A 15,910-nucleotide genomic window follows, 5' to 3' on the forward strand; every position below is an offset into this window, starting at 1 on the left:
GCTTACAATTTCAAGGTCGTGAGGGCTTTCTGCCTATTTCCACAGAAATTGAGTGAGATGCAGGTTATACCTCTGGACAGGTTGCCAGCTTATCCCAGGGTCATACAGAGACACACAGGACAAACAACAATGCAAACACACATAGAACTACAGGGGAATTTAGCGAGACGAATTCACCTAATTGTCATAGTTTAGACTTTGGGAAGAAACAGCCAAATAATAGAAGAACCCATGCACAGATTGGGCACACATGCAAACTAACAGCAGCAGATCCGAGGTAATTGCAATCTGAAAAACACACACAAAGCGAAAAGACAATTAGGAGAAATTTATTGATACAATTACCTAAGCAGGAAACATAGCACTTAATTTTGATAGATATGCATGAACAGGAGCAAAGAATAGGGCTGGTTCCCCCCAGGCCGGAAACTGGTGGTGGAGTGGAGATAGATGAAGTTGGTCAGTCTGTAGACTGCTGGTTAGCGAGATGGTATGCTGAGCTCTATGGGGAGATCCAGCAGATTGCGTGAGCTGATTCTAAAGCCTTAATCAGGGACCTGGAAGATGGAAGGCCAGTTTGGATAAAACTGGTTGGAGAACCTGTCCATGATGAGCAAGCATGAAGCGACAGTGGAGAGGAAAAACTCCCTGTTGGGAACAAACCTTTGGCAGAACCAGGCTCATCATGGCCGTCTTCTGCCGGACTGGTTAAGATGAGACCAGGAACGCAGTAAGAGTCCTAGAGGAATGACACTCTGATGAAGCTTTAGCTACGATGGTGGAGGAGGGGCTGGAGGTGGGTTGAAACGGTGTCATCTGAATGAAATCACACAGCGGATCCGCTGCCTGAGCACATTAGCAGACAGGTGCGTATTGGAGGCATTTTAAGACTAACTTTGGATGCCGATTGGCTTTCGTGGAGGTGTGGTTTAAAGTTGATTGGCTGTGACGCAGGTGGAAGTATGAAAAGCAATTGAGTTTCTTCAGTTGATCTTCCGCCTAGGCTCCATGATTCAAATCAAGAACCTTCTTGTTGCAAAGTAAAGGTGCTAAAAACAAGGATAACCAATGTGGCATCAAGCAAGTTCAGAGAACATCTTTGAATTGTTGGAACAGTTGCAAATTATTCTTGAATCCTTTACAGCCTCTGCAAAGGTTACTTCCCAGAGTTTTGTAAATATAGCTCCATATTCTCATAAAGTCTGAACTGGCTCCTTGTGCCTGCTCAAGAAAAGAACCCCCTAGGCTGATTTTGCTGCCATCTCTTGCTATGTGGATGATGGTTTCCTGTTAAATACATGCAAAATGTCACCTGTGAACTTTGGCACCCACTAAAGAGTAAACATTTTTAGCTGCTTCTCGCAGTAAATCTCGCTATGTATGGGGTAGTATGGAGTCTAGGTGTGTTTCCATTTTTTTTGTTTTTTTGAAGTATTGCTTCAGAAAAGCTTGGTGGAAACGGCATAATTAAAAAAAACTCAACTTTCTGGCTTTTTTATCACTTTGCTTCAACCAAATGGAAACGTAACAAGTTTGTCAATACTTACTAAGAATAAACTGTACAAATTCACATTTGTTTAGTGGTTTGTCAGATAAAATTCAATAAAATGCATTCAGGTTTGCATTTGTTTTGTGTTAAAATGTGAAAAACAAATCAAGGTATGTTTTCCATGAAAGCATACCTCTTTTTTTCCCGCTTCCTTTTCTGTGACACGATCTGTCTGGCTCTTCCTTCCTCAAACTACTTGCCTGGTTTTTTTCATCTATAGACTCTACACAGTGGATTTACCAGTGGGTTACACCTTCCTGACTAAAATGCTCCACCCATCTTAAACTGATCTAACAGGTCTGCATGTGAAAAACATCCAGGTGATTAAAGAGTTATTTCCCTTCTACGGGAGGAGAGTTGACACACAACTCTTCCTGATCAACCGGGCTGGATATCTGTGTTTTAAAATCTCACACTCCTTATTCAAGGTAAGGCTCTCTATATTTTTTACCTTTTACATAGAAATCTGACTCTTAAGAAATTAGATGGAGTTTAAATTGGTTGCTGAACTTTGCCATAGTTTGACTGAACACAAAAGACACAAAGAAGTGACGAGAAAAGGCCATAAAAAGGCACAGATAATTAAGCTGTACCTATTTTTAAATGGTTCATCTACTTTAAGCCAAGACGTAAAAGTAGTCTCTAAAACTTGAAAGGAGAAAGAAATATGCTTTAAGGAAATTGACACTGAATTGTTTGTGCTTTATTTAGGAATCGATGACAAATAAAAAAAAAAAATCTTTGTTCAACATTAAAATGGAAAGTTACAAAAGAGAATTTGAACACTATTCAATAGAAAATGGCATTCCAGTTTTGATTCCTTGGTTTAGAGAAGGATATTCAACACACCTTACCCAGAGAGTAAGTTTAAGCGCCATCATCACTCCTGCTGAAGTGCTTACTTATGACGTAGAATACCTGATATGCTACATTCAATGTTAACGGTGGATTTTTCCTGTAAGAGATGCACCATGGTTATATATTAACTGCTGTTGTTTAGCAGGCAGGTTTCAAATTCATGGCGAAGTGATGGGAAGGAGTGATGTTTGTGCTCTGTGACAACAAAGAAGAAGGACAAACCTGTAGCAAAGAGATGATGAGGTCAGCTGCAATAGGCTGGAAAGGCGACGCTGCATTTGGAAACAAATAGGAAAACAAATTGCCGTCCAGCAATGCAGTCTTTCTCAAAGAAGATAAAGCATGAGATATTTTTTCACTGTTTTTGAGAGGCATAGCAATACATAAGGTATGGACCAATATAATGTCTGGTGGAAACTGGTTATTGTTATCACCTGAATAAGTCTGAGACTTGAAAGTACTTTTTAACACTAAAGGTACCATAGCCAATCACTGCGAGGCTACTTTGACAACACTCTTTGGAGTTGAAGTTCCTTTAGTAAGCAGAAAAGACAAAAAAATATATATTTTTTTTTTGTTTCAGTGAGGTTTTAAAGAATGAAGACAGATGTAAGTCGCTAAAATATATATCTACAGTTTACCAAGGCGGAGAGAGACCAATACTTTCAAGAAGATAACATAAAGGCTATAAGAACTAGAGCTTACTTTGTCACTTTGTGTCAAATATTCAAGACAACTCTAGCAAAAGAACAGGAACCTGTTAGACCAGAAAAAAGTAAAGAAAACAACCAGACATTTTCCAGTGTCTTTGGAAATATTTTGAGGCCTCTGATGGGAAAGAATTTGTCAGACATAATTCTCTGATCCCCAAACCCTGAAGCCTTCTGGAAATATTTCAGTTAATGTAAGAATTTTAATGCCTTATGGATAAAGAGATAGAAAGCTTGTTTATTAATGCCTGCCACACTAACTTATTAATTAATTAACCTAAGATGCTAAATGTAATTTAAAATATCAACTCAACTTAATATTTTGGTTTTGAATAAAAAAAAAAAAATTATATTCTTTCTTACAACACAGCAACTACTCATAAAGTATCAGCAGGTTAAAACTACACTGAATCCTGAGATTGAAAGTTGGCCTCCAAAAAAGTTAGTTATACAATGCTTCGGCATCATCAGGAACAAGTGCATGTAAGGCATGAACTCCGTCTATCACAAAATGACATGCCTGATGCGTCCCAAAAAGTATCACTCAGAGGGATAAATTGCACAGCCTCTAAGTCCCAGTGGAGCAGGTCCAAGGCTCAGACTGAGATTAATGTTCCTGTCTGGATCATCCATTTATGAGGAAGGTAAAGTGTGGGTAGCAACAGCGGTGACTATACGTGTCTGCCTTTAAATAGTCTGTGTTTTGATCCTGGTGGCATTTGTAGAGTTCAGTCTTTTTATGCCGTGTAATTTAATAGTCAGAAATGCTGGATGAGAAAGTAAATGGAATCTGATTTGACAGCTCAATATGTCTAAAGTGATGCTGAAACGTTGACAGAAAGCATTTTTTAGAACTCAAATACGAGGGATTAGACGAGACAGAGCTGAAATGGAACAGTGCGCAGTGAAGCTGTTATCCAACTTTTTTTTCCTCCCCTGTCAGACTGCCAGCGTTTATCAGAATGAGATGTAAATGTAAAAGAGGGGCAATTTTTTTTTTTCTTGTATTGGAAAGTCTGGCGATTTTAAAGCAAAAAACCTTTTCTTATAGCTAAACTTGTATAACAAAACCAAGTTTCTACTTTGGAATGAAATAAAATATAGATCTTTAAAGTCTGTCGCCAGTCAATCCAAAATAAAAACTGAATTATTGAGGGGCTTTTTTATTGTTAAGAAATTGTTTCTAATTCAGATCACACTCCCATGTATGAATGCACAAATAAAAGCGCCTTGTCCTTCGAAGTCGTCAGACTCCGATGGATGCATGGGATCACACTGACGATTGCTGCTTCCTGTTAGGCAACATTTTTCTAACACTGTTCAAACATCTAAAGCTAATAAATTGAATAGGATTCGTTTGTCCTTTCTGCAGTGGGAGGCTCTGATCATGAGTCACCCACTTAAGTCTAATGAGTCAGTTTAAAAAAAAAACTCCTTAAAGACTGAATGTAAAATATGCTTGAAACTTGGAATACATTTCTGACTCTATTGCCTTGCTGTTTGGATTCCACCCAGCTCATCAACATGAAGCTCATGAAGCAGGGCCTTTTTTTTTTGTATGGTACTATTAACGTCACGTCAGGGAATAAGCAGTGGCTTTTTTGTTAATTTAAAGTCAACTTAGTGCCTACAGTATGTAAAGATGCTTCAAACACTGTGATCTTCTTTTTTTCACAAGTTAAACCTTTTACTTTAGGGTTATCAATAGAAATGGTTCAATACATATGCAATCAAACCTAACAATACAATACAATCACTATTTTGGGATTGTTTTTTTTTTTTCTATTTTTGAAAATTAAGTAATGAGGCAATACGAATAATTGTCTTGATGCCAATAAAGAGCCCAACAGATTTTGCTTTCACAAGTGGAGCAGTACGGCTATCGCCATAGTGTTCCGCTTGAAGTATAAATATAAATGGCTTTATTATGATTATGCAGGGAGTATTACAGATAATATGGACACTGCAATCTAAGAACAGGAAAGGAAAAACAGTAAAAAGGGGAAAAGATGAAGGAAAGAGGAGATAAAAGGGAGACAATGATTAAACATCTCCTGTCTGCTTCATCACCTGCAAAGAGATGTAAAAAAGAATGGCAAAACCAACGGATATATTATAAGAGATACAATAAAGTAAAACATTGATACTATTGCTGAAGTCTTTTATCAAATTTAAGGTTATCAAAATTGATGGAACTGTGTACAGAAGCAGCCAGGGGGGATATAGTAACAATGGAGAAATCCACAGCTCAATCTGTTAACATGACAGCTATTAGTTGAACAATTTACAAAATTGGTGTTAATTGATAGACGTGAGAAGAAAGCCGTTATTGAAAGAAAATCTCTTGAATTCCCATTTAATGGAGGCATCTTGTATTAGGGAGAAGGTGGTGTGGTAAGGAGAGACAAAATCTGAAGTGTTAGTTTTAGAATCATAAGGGGCAAAAGGTTGACATTGTCTGCATCTATTCATCTTCTCTCTCAAAATGAGAGTTGATGTAATCAACCGATTTTCCTTAGATAGAAAACTTTGAACTAATCTGACTGTATGATCTGGTTGATTTGTCTTTGTAAAGTCTCTTGGGATGACATGTGTTGTAAATTGGTGCTATATGAATAAACTAAATTGAATTGAATGTAACCGCTTATCATTGCAGTGTTGTGGGGCTTCGGCCTATCTCCAGTGTTGATCGGGTGAGAGGCAAATAATACATTCCCCAGTACACACTAGAGTAACAGTAGTAAACTTTTGTGCCAGCATTATATTGTGGCCATTGTTTTTTGAGGGAGGGAAACAGGTTGAAGTCGATTGGAGGATGAGTGGTGCAAAATTAAAGAGAAACTCAATGATTTTCATTTCAGTAGAAATTTTAACACCATAAATCTATCATTCTGTTTCTACAGTGCTCCTGACCTTCCAGCTGAGCATATGAAACACTGTTATTCTGGATAAATTAAATTAATATTTTTTCTTGCTTTTGTGACACAGCTACTCGAAACATCAAATGACTAAATCTGGGGGAAAAATGTAACTACAGGGAGCAGCTGAATGGAAAAAGGGCATTGATGTTTCAATCAGAAATTATTGTATGGATTCCCCAGTACTCCTCTTGCACAAGTTTACCCCTCCTTAGGCAAAGCACTTTGTCCTAAGTAGTTCACCAATCTGTGTGTATGAATAACTGAACATTTGGGAGTGTGTTTGGGTTCCTGACAGGTGCAGATCCAATTAGGTTTGTGAAAAAATGTCAAGTCCAGATAATTACCAGGATCCAATGTAAACAACTGAGATGGTCCTGATAAACACAAATCAACCACTATATTTTGGATTAAACATGCCATGTTAAGATATTAAATCTACTGAGATGCTTTCACTTGGTCTAACAGATCATCATCATTATTTGTAAAGTCTTTTTCAAACCTCTCTGGAAAAATTCAAATGTCTTTATTTGTAACCTTAGCTTTCTCTACCTTTACTCTTTGATTAACTTTCCTTTCCCCTTTTTTTTTAGGTGAAAATCATCGAGACATTTGTCAAACACATCTACTGACAATCTTCAACTTCTCGTTCTGTTCATTCACCAACTTATAAGTAGGAAATCATGAACTGGGGTGCTCTGCAGGCACTCCTTTATGGAGTTAACCAATACTCCACTGCCTTTGGCCGGGTCTGGCTCTCTATGGTGTTCATCTTCCGGGTCATGGTGTTTGTGGTGGCAGCTCAGCGAGTGTGGGGGGATGAAAACAAAGACTTTGTCTGCAACACTAAACAGCCAGGCTGTACCAATGTTTGTTACGACCACTTTTTCCCCATTTCACACATCCGTCTCTGGGCCCTGCAGCTCATTTTTGTCACATGCCCATCGCTCATGGTCACAGGTCATGTCAAATACAGGGAGATGAAGGATTTGAAGTACACTAAACTACACGAGGGGAAGCACATGTACGCCCACCCTGGAAAGAAACGTGGAGGGCTTTGGTGGACATACCTGGTAAGAATAATGGATATTCAACAATTAGTTATTCTTTATTTTGCATTGAAATTAGCTAAAGTTGTGGTTAAAAGTAATGGGAAAATATGTAAAACCTTTCATGCACTCATATGAACAGTTATATTTAGATTTTTCTTTGCCAGTTTTGACATAAATCCATTCCATTTTGCAGCTGAGCCTTATCTTCAAGGCTGGCTTTGATGCTGGCTTCCTCTACGTCCTGTACTACATCTACGAGGGTTATGACATGCCACGCTTGACCAAGTGCTCCGTGTTCCCCTGTCCTAATATAGTGGATTGCTACATATCCCGACCCACAGAGAAAAAGATCTTCACCCTCTTCATGGTGGTCTCGTCTGCTGTCTGTATCTTAATGTGTATCTGTGAGATGATCTACCTCATCTTCAAACGTATCAAAAAGTTTATGAAGAAGAGGAAGGAGGCAGAAATGAAGTTATTTGCAGAGACTCACGAGATGAAACCACTCTCACGACCAAGGTCGCAATACAAGTCCAGAACTAAAGAAAGAGTGGATCCTACAGCTTCAAATCATAACATCACCAATAGTACAGTGGAAGAAAAGTCTTCCAAGGTATAAAAATTTCCGATTCATCCAATCCTGCTGAAAAGCAAGAAATAAACTTTTAAAGCCATTATAACAAACTCCATAGAGAGGAACACCATTGCTTAAAGCAATCTTTGAAAGTGGATTTGTAAATCACCTCTATCAGTTTATCACATAAACTGATATTCGATACAAGCTCAACATGGACTAATTCAAACAATGAAGTCTACGGTGAAAAAAAAAACTTTTGACTTGCATGTTTGAAAAGACTATTATGTTTGAGTGTCTTTATTTCTGGAGCCACTATGTCTTTATTTTAAAAAACGACAAATTGTAAGCCCTCTTTTTGAGATGTTCAGCTTTGATACGCCCTAATTTTCCCCTGAAAACTTTGCTCAAATGTTCAAAATTTCACAAGCAGTAGATGCTGGAGTTGGAAAAATATATTTTTTTCTGTTCGACATGTCACATCAACCGAAGAGAGAAGCTTATCTGGGAGCTGGCGGGGAGATGGACAGCGCTTCTGATGCAGAGGGCTATGATCACTCCCCTGAAACTATTAACGCCTAAATTAACTTACAAAGTGGAAACCTGCCATCAAAATATGTTTGCTTTTTATTATTTGGTGTTGCAGTTTGTACTATATACCTGAAAAATATAACATCTACTTGCAGCTGCCACGAACAGTAGGGCGGCATAGCCTGAGGTAGCTGCTGCTGGGGATTCCCAGTGACAGCGCACCGTTGATATGTGAGGATCAGAGAGCCTCAGACAGAGTAATAATATTTTAAGGCAGGATCGTAATCTTGATGAACTGATTACGCAGACGATGTTTTGAGGTAGACTTTCTTGCATAAAAATATATTAAAACTAATTTTTACCAGCTGATCACAGCAAATATAGCAAAGCCACTCTGCCATCGAACAAAGGAGCAGCAGAAACATCAGATGTATCTGTACAAACTTTACTGGACGCACTTCATGAGCATCAAAGATCCCCTTTAGTCTTGTCTAACCTTAATGTGTACAAGCATCAAAAATGAAGCAGCAGGTGCTTTTTTGATGCTCAAATTGTACTGTGAAGGTAGCATTAAACGTTCGGATTATTGGAATTAACCTAGGAAACCTAACATTGTACCTGAAAATGACCTAATGTCTTCCTTATGAAATTTCCACCTCTAGTCAAGTTCACATTTCTCAAAATCATGACGAAAATAGTGTTGTGACGAAGACAAAAAGTTTGCTGCATTCCACCTCAAAATGCAGGAAATAGCATTTCAGAGAGTCTAAATTTCATAATTTCCTGGGGTAGGATACCCCCGGACCTCCCTAAACCACACAAACACTAAAGAAGTGATACACCAAGGTATACACCCTATGAAATATTCCTAGCTAAAAGTCTAGTAAGAGGCGTAAATAATCAAGACCCACAGACAAAGTAAATTATGCTACTGACATGGAGAAAAGCAACAACCACTATTGATTAACAGATAAATTAACAGAGCACATTGTTGAATGGAACAGTGGGGTGAATGGCTTACAGCTGGAATGTTTTCAAAACTGTCTTGTCAGTTTTATGAAACTTTTCTACTGAACAAATGTAACTTCATAAACTGCTTTTAATACTACTTTCATAAAAGAATCAATAAATACATATTGAAAATGGGATTAGGTGTTGAAAATGTTGCCTTTATACTTTGTATTTATCATTGAAACCAATAAATGCCTACATAGTAAAATTGTTCCAAAAGTTTATTTTTAAACCGAGTGAAAAGCATATATTCCATTTGAATGAAGAAAATCCTGGAAAATTCCTCGGCATTTTGACATGTGAGTGACTCAAAGTATTAGACAGACAAGACAGTCAGCTGGGTCTGAAAAGGAGAAAAAATTTCCTAAAGTTTTTGCTTATCTATAGTTCAATCTGAAAAACTTAGAGAAAAGAGAATTAGAAGAAATTTATGGATACAATTACTTGTCTTTGGCACTCAGACCTTGGCCGGAAAAATAGCACTTAATTTTCATAGATATGCATGAACAGGAGCAAAGAATAGGGCCATTTCCCCCCAGGCCTGAAACTGGTGGTGGAGTGGAGATAGATGAAGTTGGTCAGTCTGTAGACTGCTGGTTAGCGAGACGGTATGCTGAGCTTTATGGGGTGATCCAGAGGACTTTGTGAGCTGATACTAGAGCCTTACACAGGGACCTGGAAGATGGAATTCCAGTTGGATAACAGGTTGAGAGAACCTGTCCATGATGAGCAAGCATGAAGCGACAGTGGAGAGGAGTGGAGTGTCCATCACTCTGATGAAGCTTTGGCTACGATGTTGGAGGAGGTGGGCTGAAACATAGTCATCTGAATGAAGTCAGAGCACATCCACCGCCTGCGCACAGGAGCAGACAGTGCGGATCAAAGGCCTTTTAATTTGAACTTTGGATGCTGATTGGCTTTCGTGGAGGTGTGGTTCAAAGCCGATTGGCTGTGTTGCAGGTGGATGTAGGAGAGCAATTCGTTTCTTCAGTTGAACTTCCGCCTGAGCTCCATTATAGAAACACAATTTTCTCAACTTTATAGAAGTAAGTTTTCTAAAGCAGGCTGTAAATATTTCTCAACATACACTGACTAATGTTTTACAGATAGATTATAAAGATTAGTATGAGAGTAAATTTCTAATTGGGGAACAGATGCGGTCCAAACTCATTTTTACCATCACTTCCCAGGGAATATCAGAAGTGCTCAACCATCCTTCTCTTGAAGTCTTTGAGATTTGTACATTTGCACACACATTGAGACAGGGGGTTAACATTCAAATGTATAAACCCAGTTAAGCAACAAGAATTACAGAAAACAGAGACCCATAACACTTAGAACACAAAAATAAACTATTAACTCGTATTTTTGCCATTTCTCTTCACTCAGGTCCATCCGATATTTCTGTGAAAAGTCCATCTTTGGCATGATGGGTCTAATATGTTTTTTTCCCTACATGCAGAAACACTGAGATTGGAAAAGTTAGAATGTTTATTTTCAGTTAAACAAAAAACAGGAATCTGGTTAACACAGCTTGGTGGGACCTGCGGCCAGGTATCCAGATGCAACTGCACAGAAGGAGAGAGAGTAAAGGGGAGATCATGGTTGGTGGGAAAAAGTAGATGACTGAATGCTCTGTTATTACTTGAACTTGCAGCCAGAATTGGAGGGTGGTATGTTGTTCCAGTTGTAGGGGCCTTGGCTGGTTGAAGGCAGACAGGTTACTTTATGGAAGCTCAAGGAGCAGCGGAGCGGACTGTCAACAGGAGACTATGATGAGGTCTGAGTTCAGAAGAGAGGAGTTGTGGGACTCTTGGCATCTCGAGAGGTTTTCCTCCAAGGCTGGAAGGACTCGAAAAACCCCAGAGGACCTGAAGGCTTCCTGCCAAAGATTTAAAAGAAACAAAAGCCAAGAGCATGAATGAACTTGAAAGGTTCAGAGAATTACTCAGCAAAGTTCTGAGGGTCTAGAGTACCCAAAAACAGGCAAACACTCTGGCAAAGAGGTGATGACAGTCAGCTGCTCATATACTCCTAAGGTGATGAATGATTCATTGCAGTTGTGGGTAATTGAGACGTGTAGGAAAGCCCTCCAAGACAGAGTAACCAGATGGCACCATCTGGTTAACCCCACAAACTGGAACCCAACATTCTATAATATATATATATATATATACACACACAGAGTGTAGATATACACATCCTGTGATGGAAGTTACAAAATATTGAGCTAATGCATGATTAAAGCTTATTACTTTTAAGGAGTTCTGGATAACACATTCAATTTAAAGAAAAATTGGGGGTCTATAAAGAAATATTAGTTTTGTTATTCTAACAGTTCTACTCCTAATTTTATTGTTGGAATCCAGGAGGTTGTCCCACTTTGACTTTATTTATAGTAACAACTATGTTATATCCATTTTAAAAATGGTAAGGATATTAACCTTTGAATGCAGTGGGTTCAGAGACTGCTATCAGTAAACTGGTGGATAACACAATGCCAGTCTTAAAAAAAATGAGAATCAGATCCCAATGGCATTCAAAGAATAGCAACATTTCCTGTTAGGATTCAGACTGAGGACCCAGAAAATACAAGAACACAACAGGAAATAACTTTTAAAAGATTTGAGGGAATAATGCAGGTTATTCAGGATCAGGGGAGCCAGAGCCTCTGGAGGGGAGAGAACAGGTAAGAGGCTGAGATTGATGATTAAAGGTTCAGACTGCTAAGCCAATAACCTTCCTTAATATCCAAGTGGGGTGTCTTGGTTCCAGAAAACTTTGGTTGCTTGACTGTGAATTTTCACTGAGGCTTGGCAGACAATCTTGGTCAAAGGAGGTCCAGGGTCAGAGGCAGGTGATCAGATTTTCAGAGAATCCAAAACAGAATCCAGGGACAAGGTCAGGGCACAGAAACAGGTCAGGGATCCAGGCAGCACAAAAAAAACAGATCCAACAAGGGCTAGGCAGGCTCAAAAAATCAGGAGGCAGAAACCAGTCAGGATCAGGTAGACAGACAAAAAAATGCTGGATACTTTCTAGCCAAGCCTTTCAGGCAATCTGGCACTGTCAACTAGACAGAGGCCTGCTTAAGAAGGCTGGCAAACAGGTGAGAGGAATCAGTGGCAATCAGGCTGAGCAGTGGCAGCACAGGAGGGCCAAATGCACAAAGCAGAAGGGGGGGGAGAATGAAAACAAATACTAGTTGACAGGCCAGAAACATATGCTCTGTTCGAAAACCTAGGACGCATCCTTAGAAGACCGGATTCGAAGGCCGATTACGTCATAGCGCGGCACCGGTGTCTGGTCGGATTCCAAGAGTCCTCGTTATGCGGCCTTAAAATGCGTCCTTCTTTTTGCCCGATTTGAAGGACTGGTCTGATGTATCCTCGGTATTCTTGGATATCCCAGGATTCATTGCGAGACCAAGCAAGCTGTGATCAGAGGAAAGATTACTTGGCGCCGAACAGTGGTGAAAATTGGAAGTTCAGTTTAATATAATACAAGTCATTTAATTGTTTTAATGGTTATTGAGTCAGATATGTGGAAGTAAAGTTTGATTTATCTAAAGCTTTTAATCTGTTACTGTGTAAATGGGTTTGGCTATAATTTAAGGACAGATTCTAATATATTTGCAGGGTGGGGGACTGTAAATCTGATAGGATTTTTATCTTTTTATTGCTGTTTTGCACAATATGCTTAACTAAGTATTTTTTGTTGTTGAATATTAGAGATTTTGCAGATAGATTTTTTATAAATACATTGTTTAGATTTACTTATATATTTCTACCCCTTTTATAGAATAGAATAGAAAATCCCTTTATTGTCCCACAATGTGCAAATTTACAGCAGCAGAAAGATTATTGAAAATGGTCACACAAATGGGACCTTAGAAAAATGTATAAGAATAACATAATAGGGAAGAGTTAAAATATAAACAATACAATACTGTAAAGTATTTTAACAATATAAAACTGGAGAATAAATAACCAATATGCAGCTATGGACATTTTTACAGTAATGGATATTTGAAAATAGCAGCAACATCAGAGATGTGCAGAATGACAGCAGCATGTTATTTAACTGACTAAGGTTTCTATCCTTACATTTGATTTTATTTGTTCCTGCTCCCGGTGGTTGGAACCTTTATTCCACTCTGGATTCTTGTGAGTGTAGTCTTTGTTCACTTCACAATAAAAAAGAAATAAATAAACAGTTTTGAAAACTTCTGTATTCATTCTTTTCCTGCTTTGTGTGTCAACGTTCATGGTTGCTAAGCAACAGAGCATACGGCGGTAAAACCCGCCGAAGGGTAGACCTGGTCGAATTCACAGCCTAAACTCTTCCGGTCTCCTTATTTTCAAGGACTTCGAAGGATCCAGTCTAGGTAGACCGCGTCCTTGGAGGACACGTCCTGGGTTTTCGAACAGAGCCTTAACAATTTCCACAACTACTTTAAGCTTAAAGGAATAGTACACCCAAAACATGATTAGCCTTCAATTTCTACTCACCCCCATGCTGAACAACACTCTGGAGTACTTTTTTGATATCTCAAATGCATCTGGAGATCTGGAAGGCTTCTTGCTGTCTGCTGACATTCAAATAATGGAGGTGCCCAGCGCCCGAGGCAGAAAGGTCCATAAAAGTCCACAAAAAACGTTTCAATATTCCTCCATACTGGTCGTCCAATGTATTCCAAGTTTCCTGAGTGGGTAGCATCCAGAATTTACTCGAAACGAAGTCATTTAGAATGTTTTTAGAGCATAAACAGTAGTGTATAGGATTTCCTGAAAGCGCGCACATGCGCGATCCCGACGCTACGGAAGCCGTTAAATTTTGTTTGGAGGAACGGGCCACATAACAAAACAATAAAAAGTTATGAGGTAAAATCTGACTGAGGATGGTGCAAAGTTATAGACGTAAATTTCCTAAATTAAAAATAAAACAGTTTTAAATCCTGCATCAAACATCATAGTGTATCTCGGCATTGTGTCCCTACCTTTCTTTTAAGCCAGCAAGGTGGTTTACATTAGCCCCTGATTACTGGCTTCTATGCAAAAACCTCCCTATAGAAATGTCACTTGACTGGAAAATGGTATAAACCCACTGCACTATACAATAATGTGGATAATATATATTCACATTACACTGTAACAAGTTCCCATTTTTCAAGGATTGGTTTAATGAATATAATAATGGAGTGGTTTCTGCAAAAACATGACCCAACCCACCAGTTTAAAATATTTCACTTGGTATGAGGTATCGATTCATGTGTCCAACTTTTACACAAAAATATACCAATTCTTTATTGCAGTATTTTAGACTATTTATTTTGCAGTTGAACAATTCATAAGGACATCCCAAGTGAATTTGATAAAGATTAAATTATTAGAATAATATCCATGTGTGACTTTCAAAATAATTTCTAAAGTGAAAGAAACACCCTTCAATATTACGATTATTAAATATCCATCTAAAGAATTTATTTGTCGACATTTTAATATAGTTCTTGCACTTTTTGCGACGATGATATTGAAAAAACCCTTGTGTGATGACAGTTATGTCATTCTTTTGATGACATAATTTTCCGGACTAATAAACAAAAACGGAAAACAAAGATGATAAACTGTGGGAATAGTTGGGAGGGTTGCTTCTGCTCTGAGAAGGTTACAAGTACCCGGCCGGTTCCATCGCCACAACCGGCATTCTGGCTCTCTGAGCAAGACCAAATCGCTCCCCAAGGGGATAGGTTAGATGTTAATTTCTCCATTGTGAGCTCAATAAAGTTAAATTTCTCATTTAATTTTAACCACTGTTAGTCTATGTTTAATTACATAAAATAATGAACAAGGAATAAAATACAGAAATGCCTATCTAACATTATTCCATGACCTTAATTTCTATGCACATTCTTTGACACTTATATAAGGACCCAATGCCCAAAAAATGTTTCACTTCAGACAAATATTTCCAATGATACAAATGCATTTATAATGTTTGTCCAGTTTTATTACATTTTTTTATTGCATTTCGAAATGTAAAACGGGAGCTTTAAACTGAGCAACAGCAAACGCCGGAAAACAGGCATTGCTCTCCTTATTACAGATATCTTTATATCTGTTGAACTCAAACAAATCATGAGCTTTTCTCATGGACAGGTACGGTTACTTTGTCTTTTCTCTTTTTAACTCCATTCACATAATTAGTAACCTAATAAGAGTAATAATTGTCTCGTATGTCCAGAGAACATCTTTAAACAACCAATTGCTGTAACAGTTGCCAATCATTCTTAATAAAATTTATTTTTGTTTTGCAATCCTAAACCTAAACTAAACAAGTCTAACTTTGGCTGTATCTAATTGCTTTTCCTGATTGAAATGTATGTTTCTGCACCATTCTTGAATCCTTTATAGCCTCTGCAAAGGTTATTTCCTGGATTTTTGTCAATTTAGCCCCATATTCCCATAAACTCTGAACTGCCTCCTTGTGCCTGCTGAAGAAAAGAAACCCCATAGGCTGATTTTGCTGCCATGTGTTGCTATGTGGATGATGACTTCCTGTTAAATACATGCAAAATGTCACCTGCGTGTGTTCCTCAACCGCTAATGCGACTGACAGATTAACCTACCTGAGTTGTAAACTTCGGCACCCACTAAAGTGTAAACCTTTTCAGCTGCTTTTCTCAGTTAATCTTGCTATATATGGGG

The 15,910-nt window shown here is 38.3% G+C and overlaps 1 protein-coding gene and 1 long non-coding RNA gene across 2 annotated transcripts; one reads left to right on the forward strand and one right to left on the reverse strand.

The window, feature by feature from the left end:
- Positions 1–426: 426 nt before the first annotated feature.
- LOC119784642 lies at positions 427–1,795 on the reverse strand. The gene is made up of 3 exons (XR_005280956.1): positions 1,683–1,795; positions 664–1,287; positions 427–557 (listed from the first exon to the last, which is right to left on the reverse strand). It is a non-coding gene; the product is annotated as an uncharacterized LOC119784642 (long non-coding RNA).
- Positions 1,796–1,820: 25 nt separating this feature from the next.
- On the forward strand, positions 1,821–9,340 carry LOC119784641 (gap junction beta-4 protein-like). Its single transcript, XM_038286807.1, has 3 exons — positions 1,821–1,977; positions 6,629–7,108; positions 7,281–9,340. The coding sequence occupies exons 2-3, from the start codon at positions 6,719–6,721 to the stop codon at positions 7,704–7,706; spliced, it is 816 nt and encodes a 271-aa protein (XP_038142735.1). The 5' UTR covers positions 1,821–1,977; positions 6,629–6,718; the 3' UTR covers positions 7,707–9,340.
- The last annotated feature ends 6,570 nt before the right edge of the window (positions 9,341–15,910 follow it).

The sequence above is a fragment of the Cyprinodon tularosa genome, unplaced genomic scaffold, assembly GCF_016077235.1.
Source record: "Cyprinodon tularosa strain WSP-4 unplaced genomic scaffold, ASM1607723v1 ctg230, whole genome shotgun sequence".
In the NCBI taxonomy this organism is placed as follows: domain Eukaryota; kingdom Metazoa; phylum Chordata; class Actinopteri; order Cyprinodontiformes; family Cyprinodontidae; genus Cyprinodon; species Cyprinodon tularosa.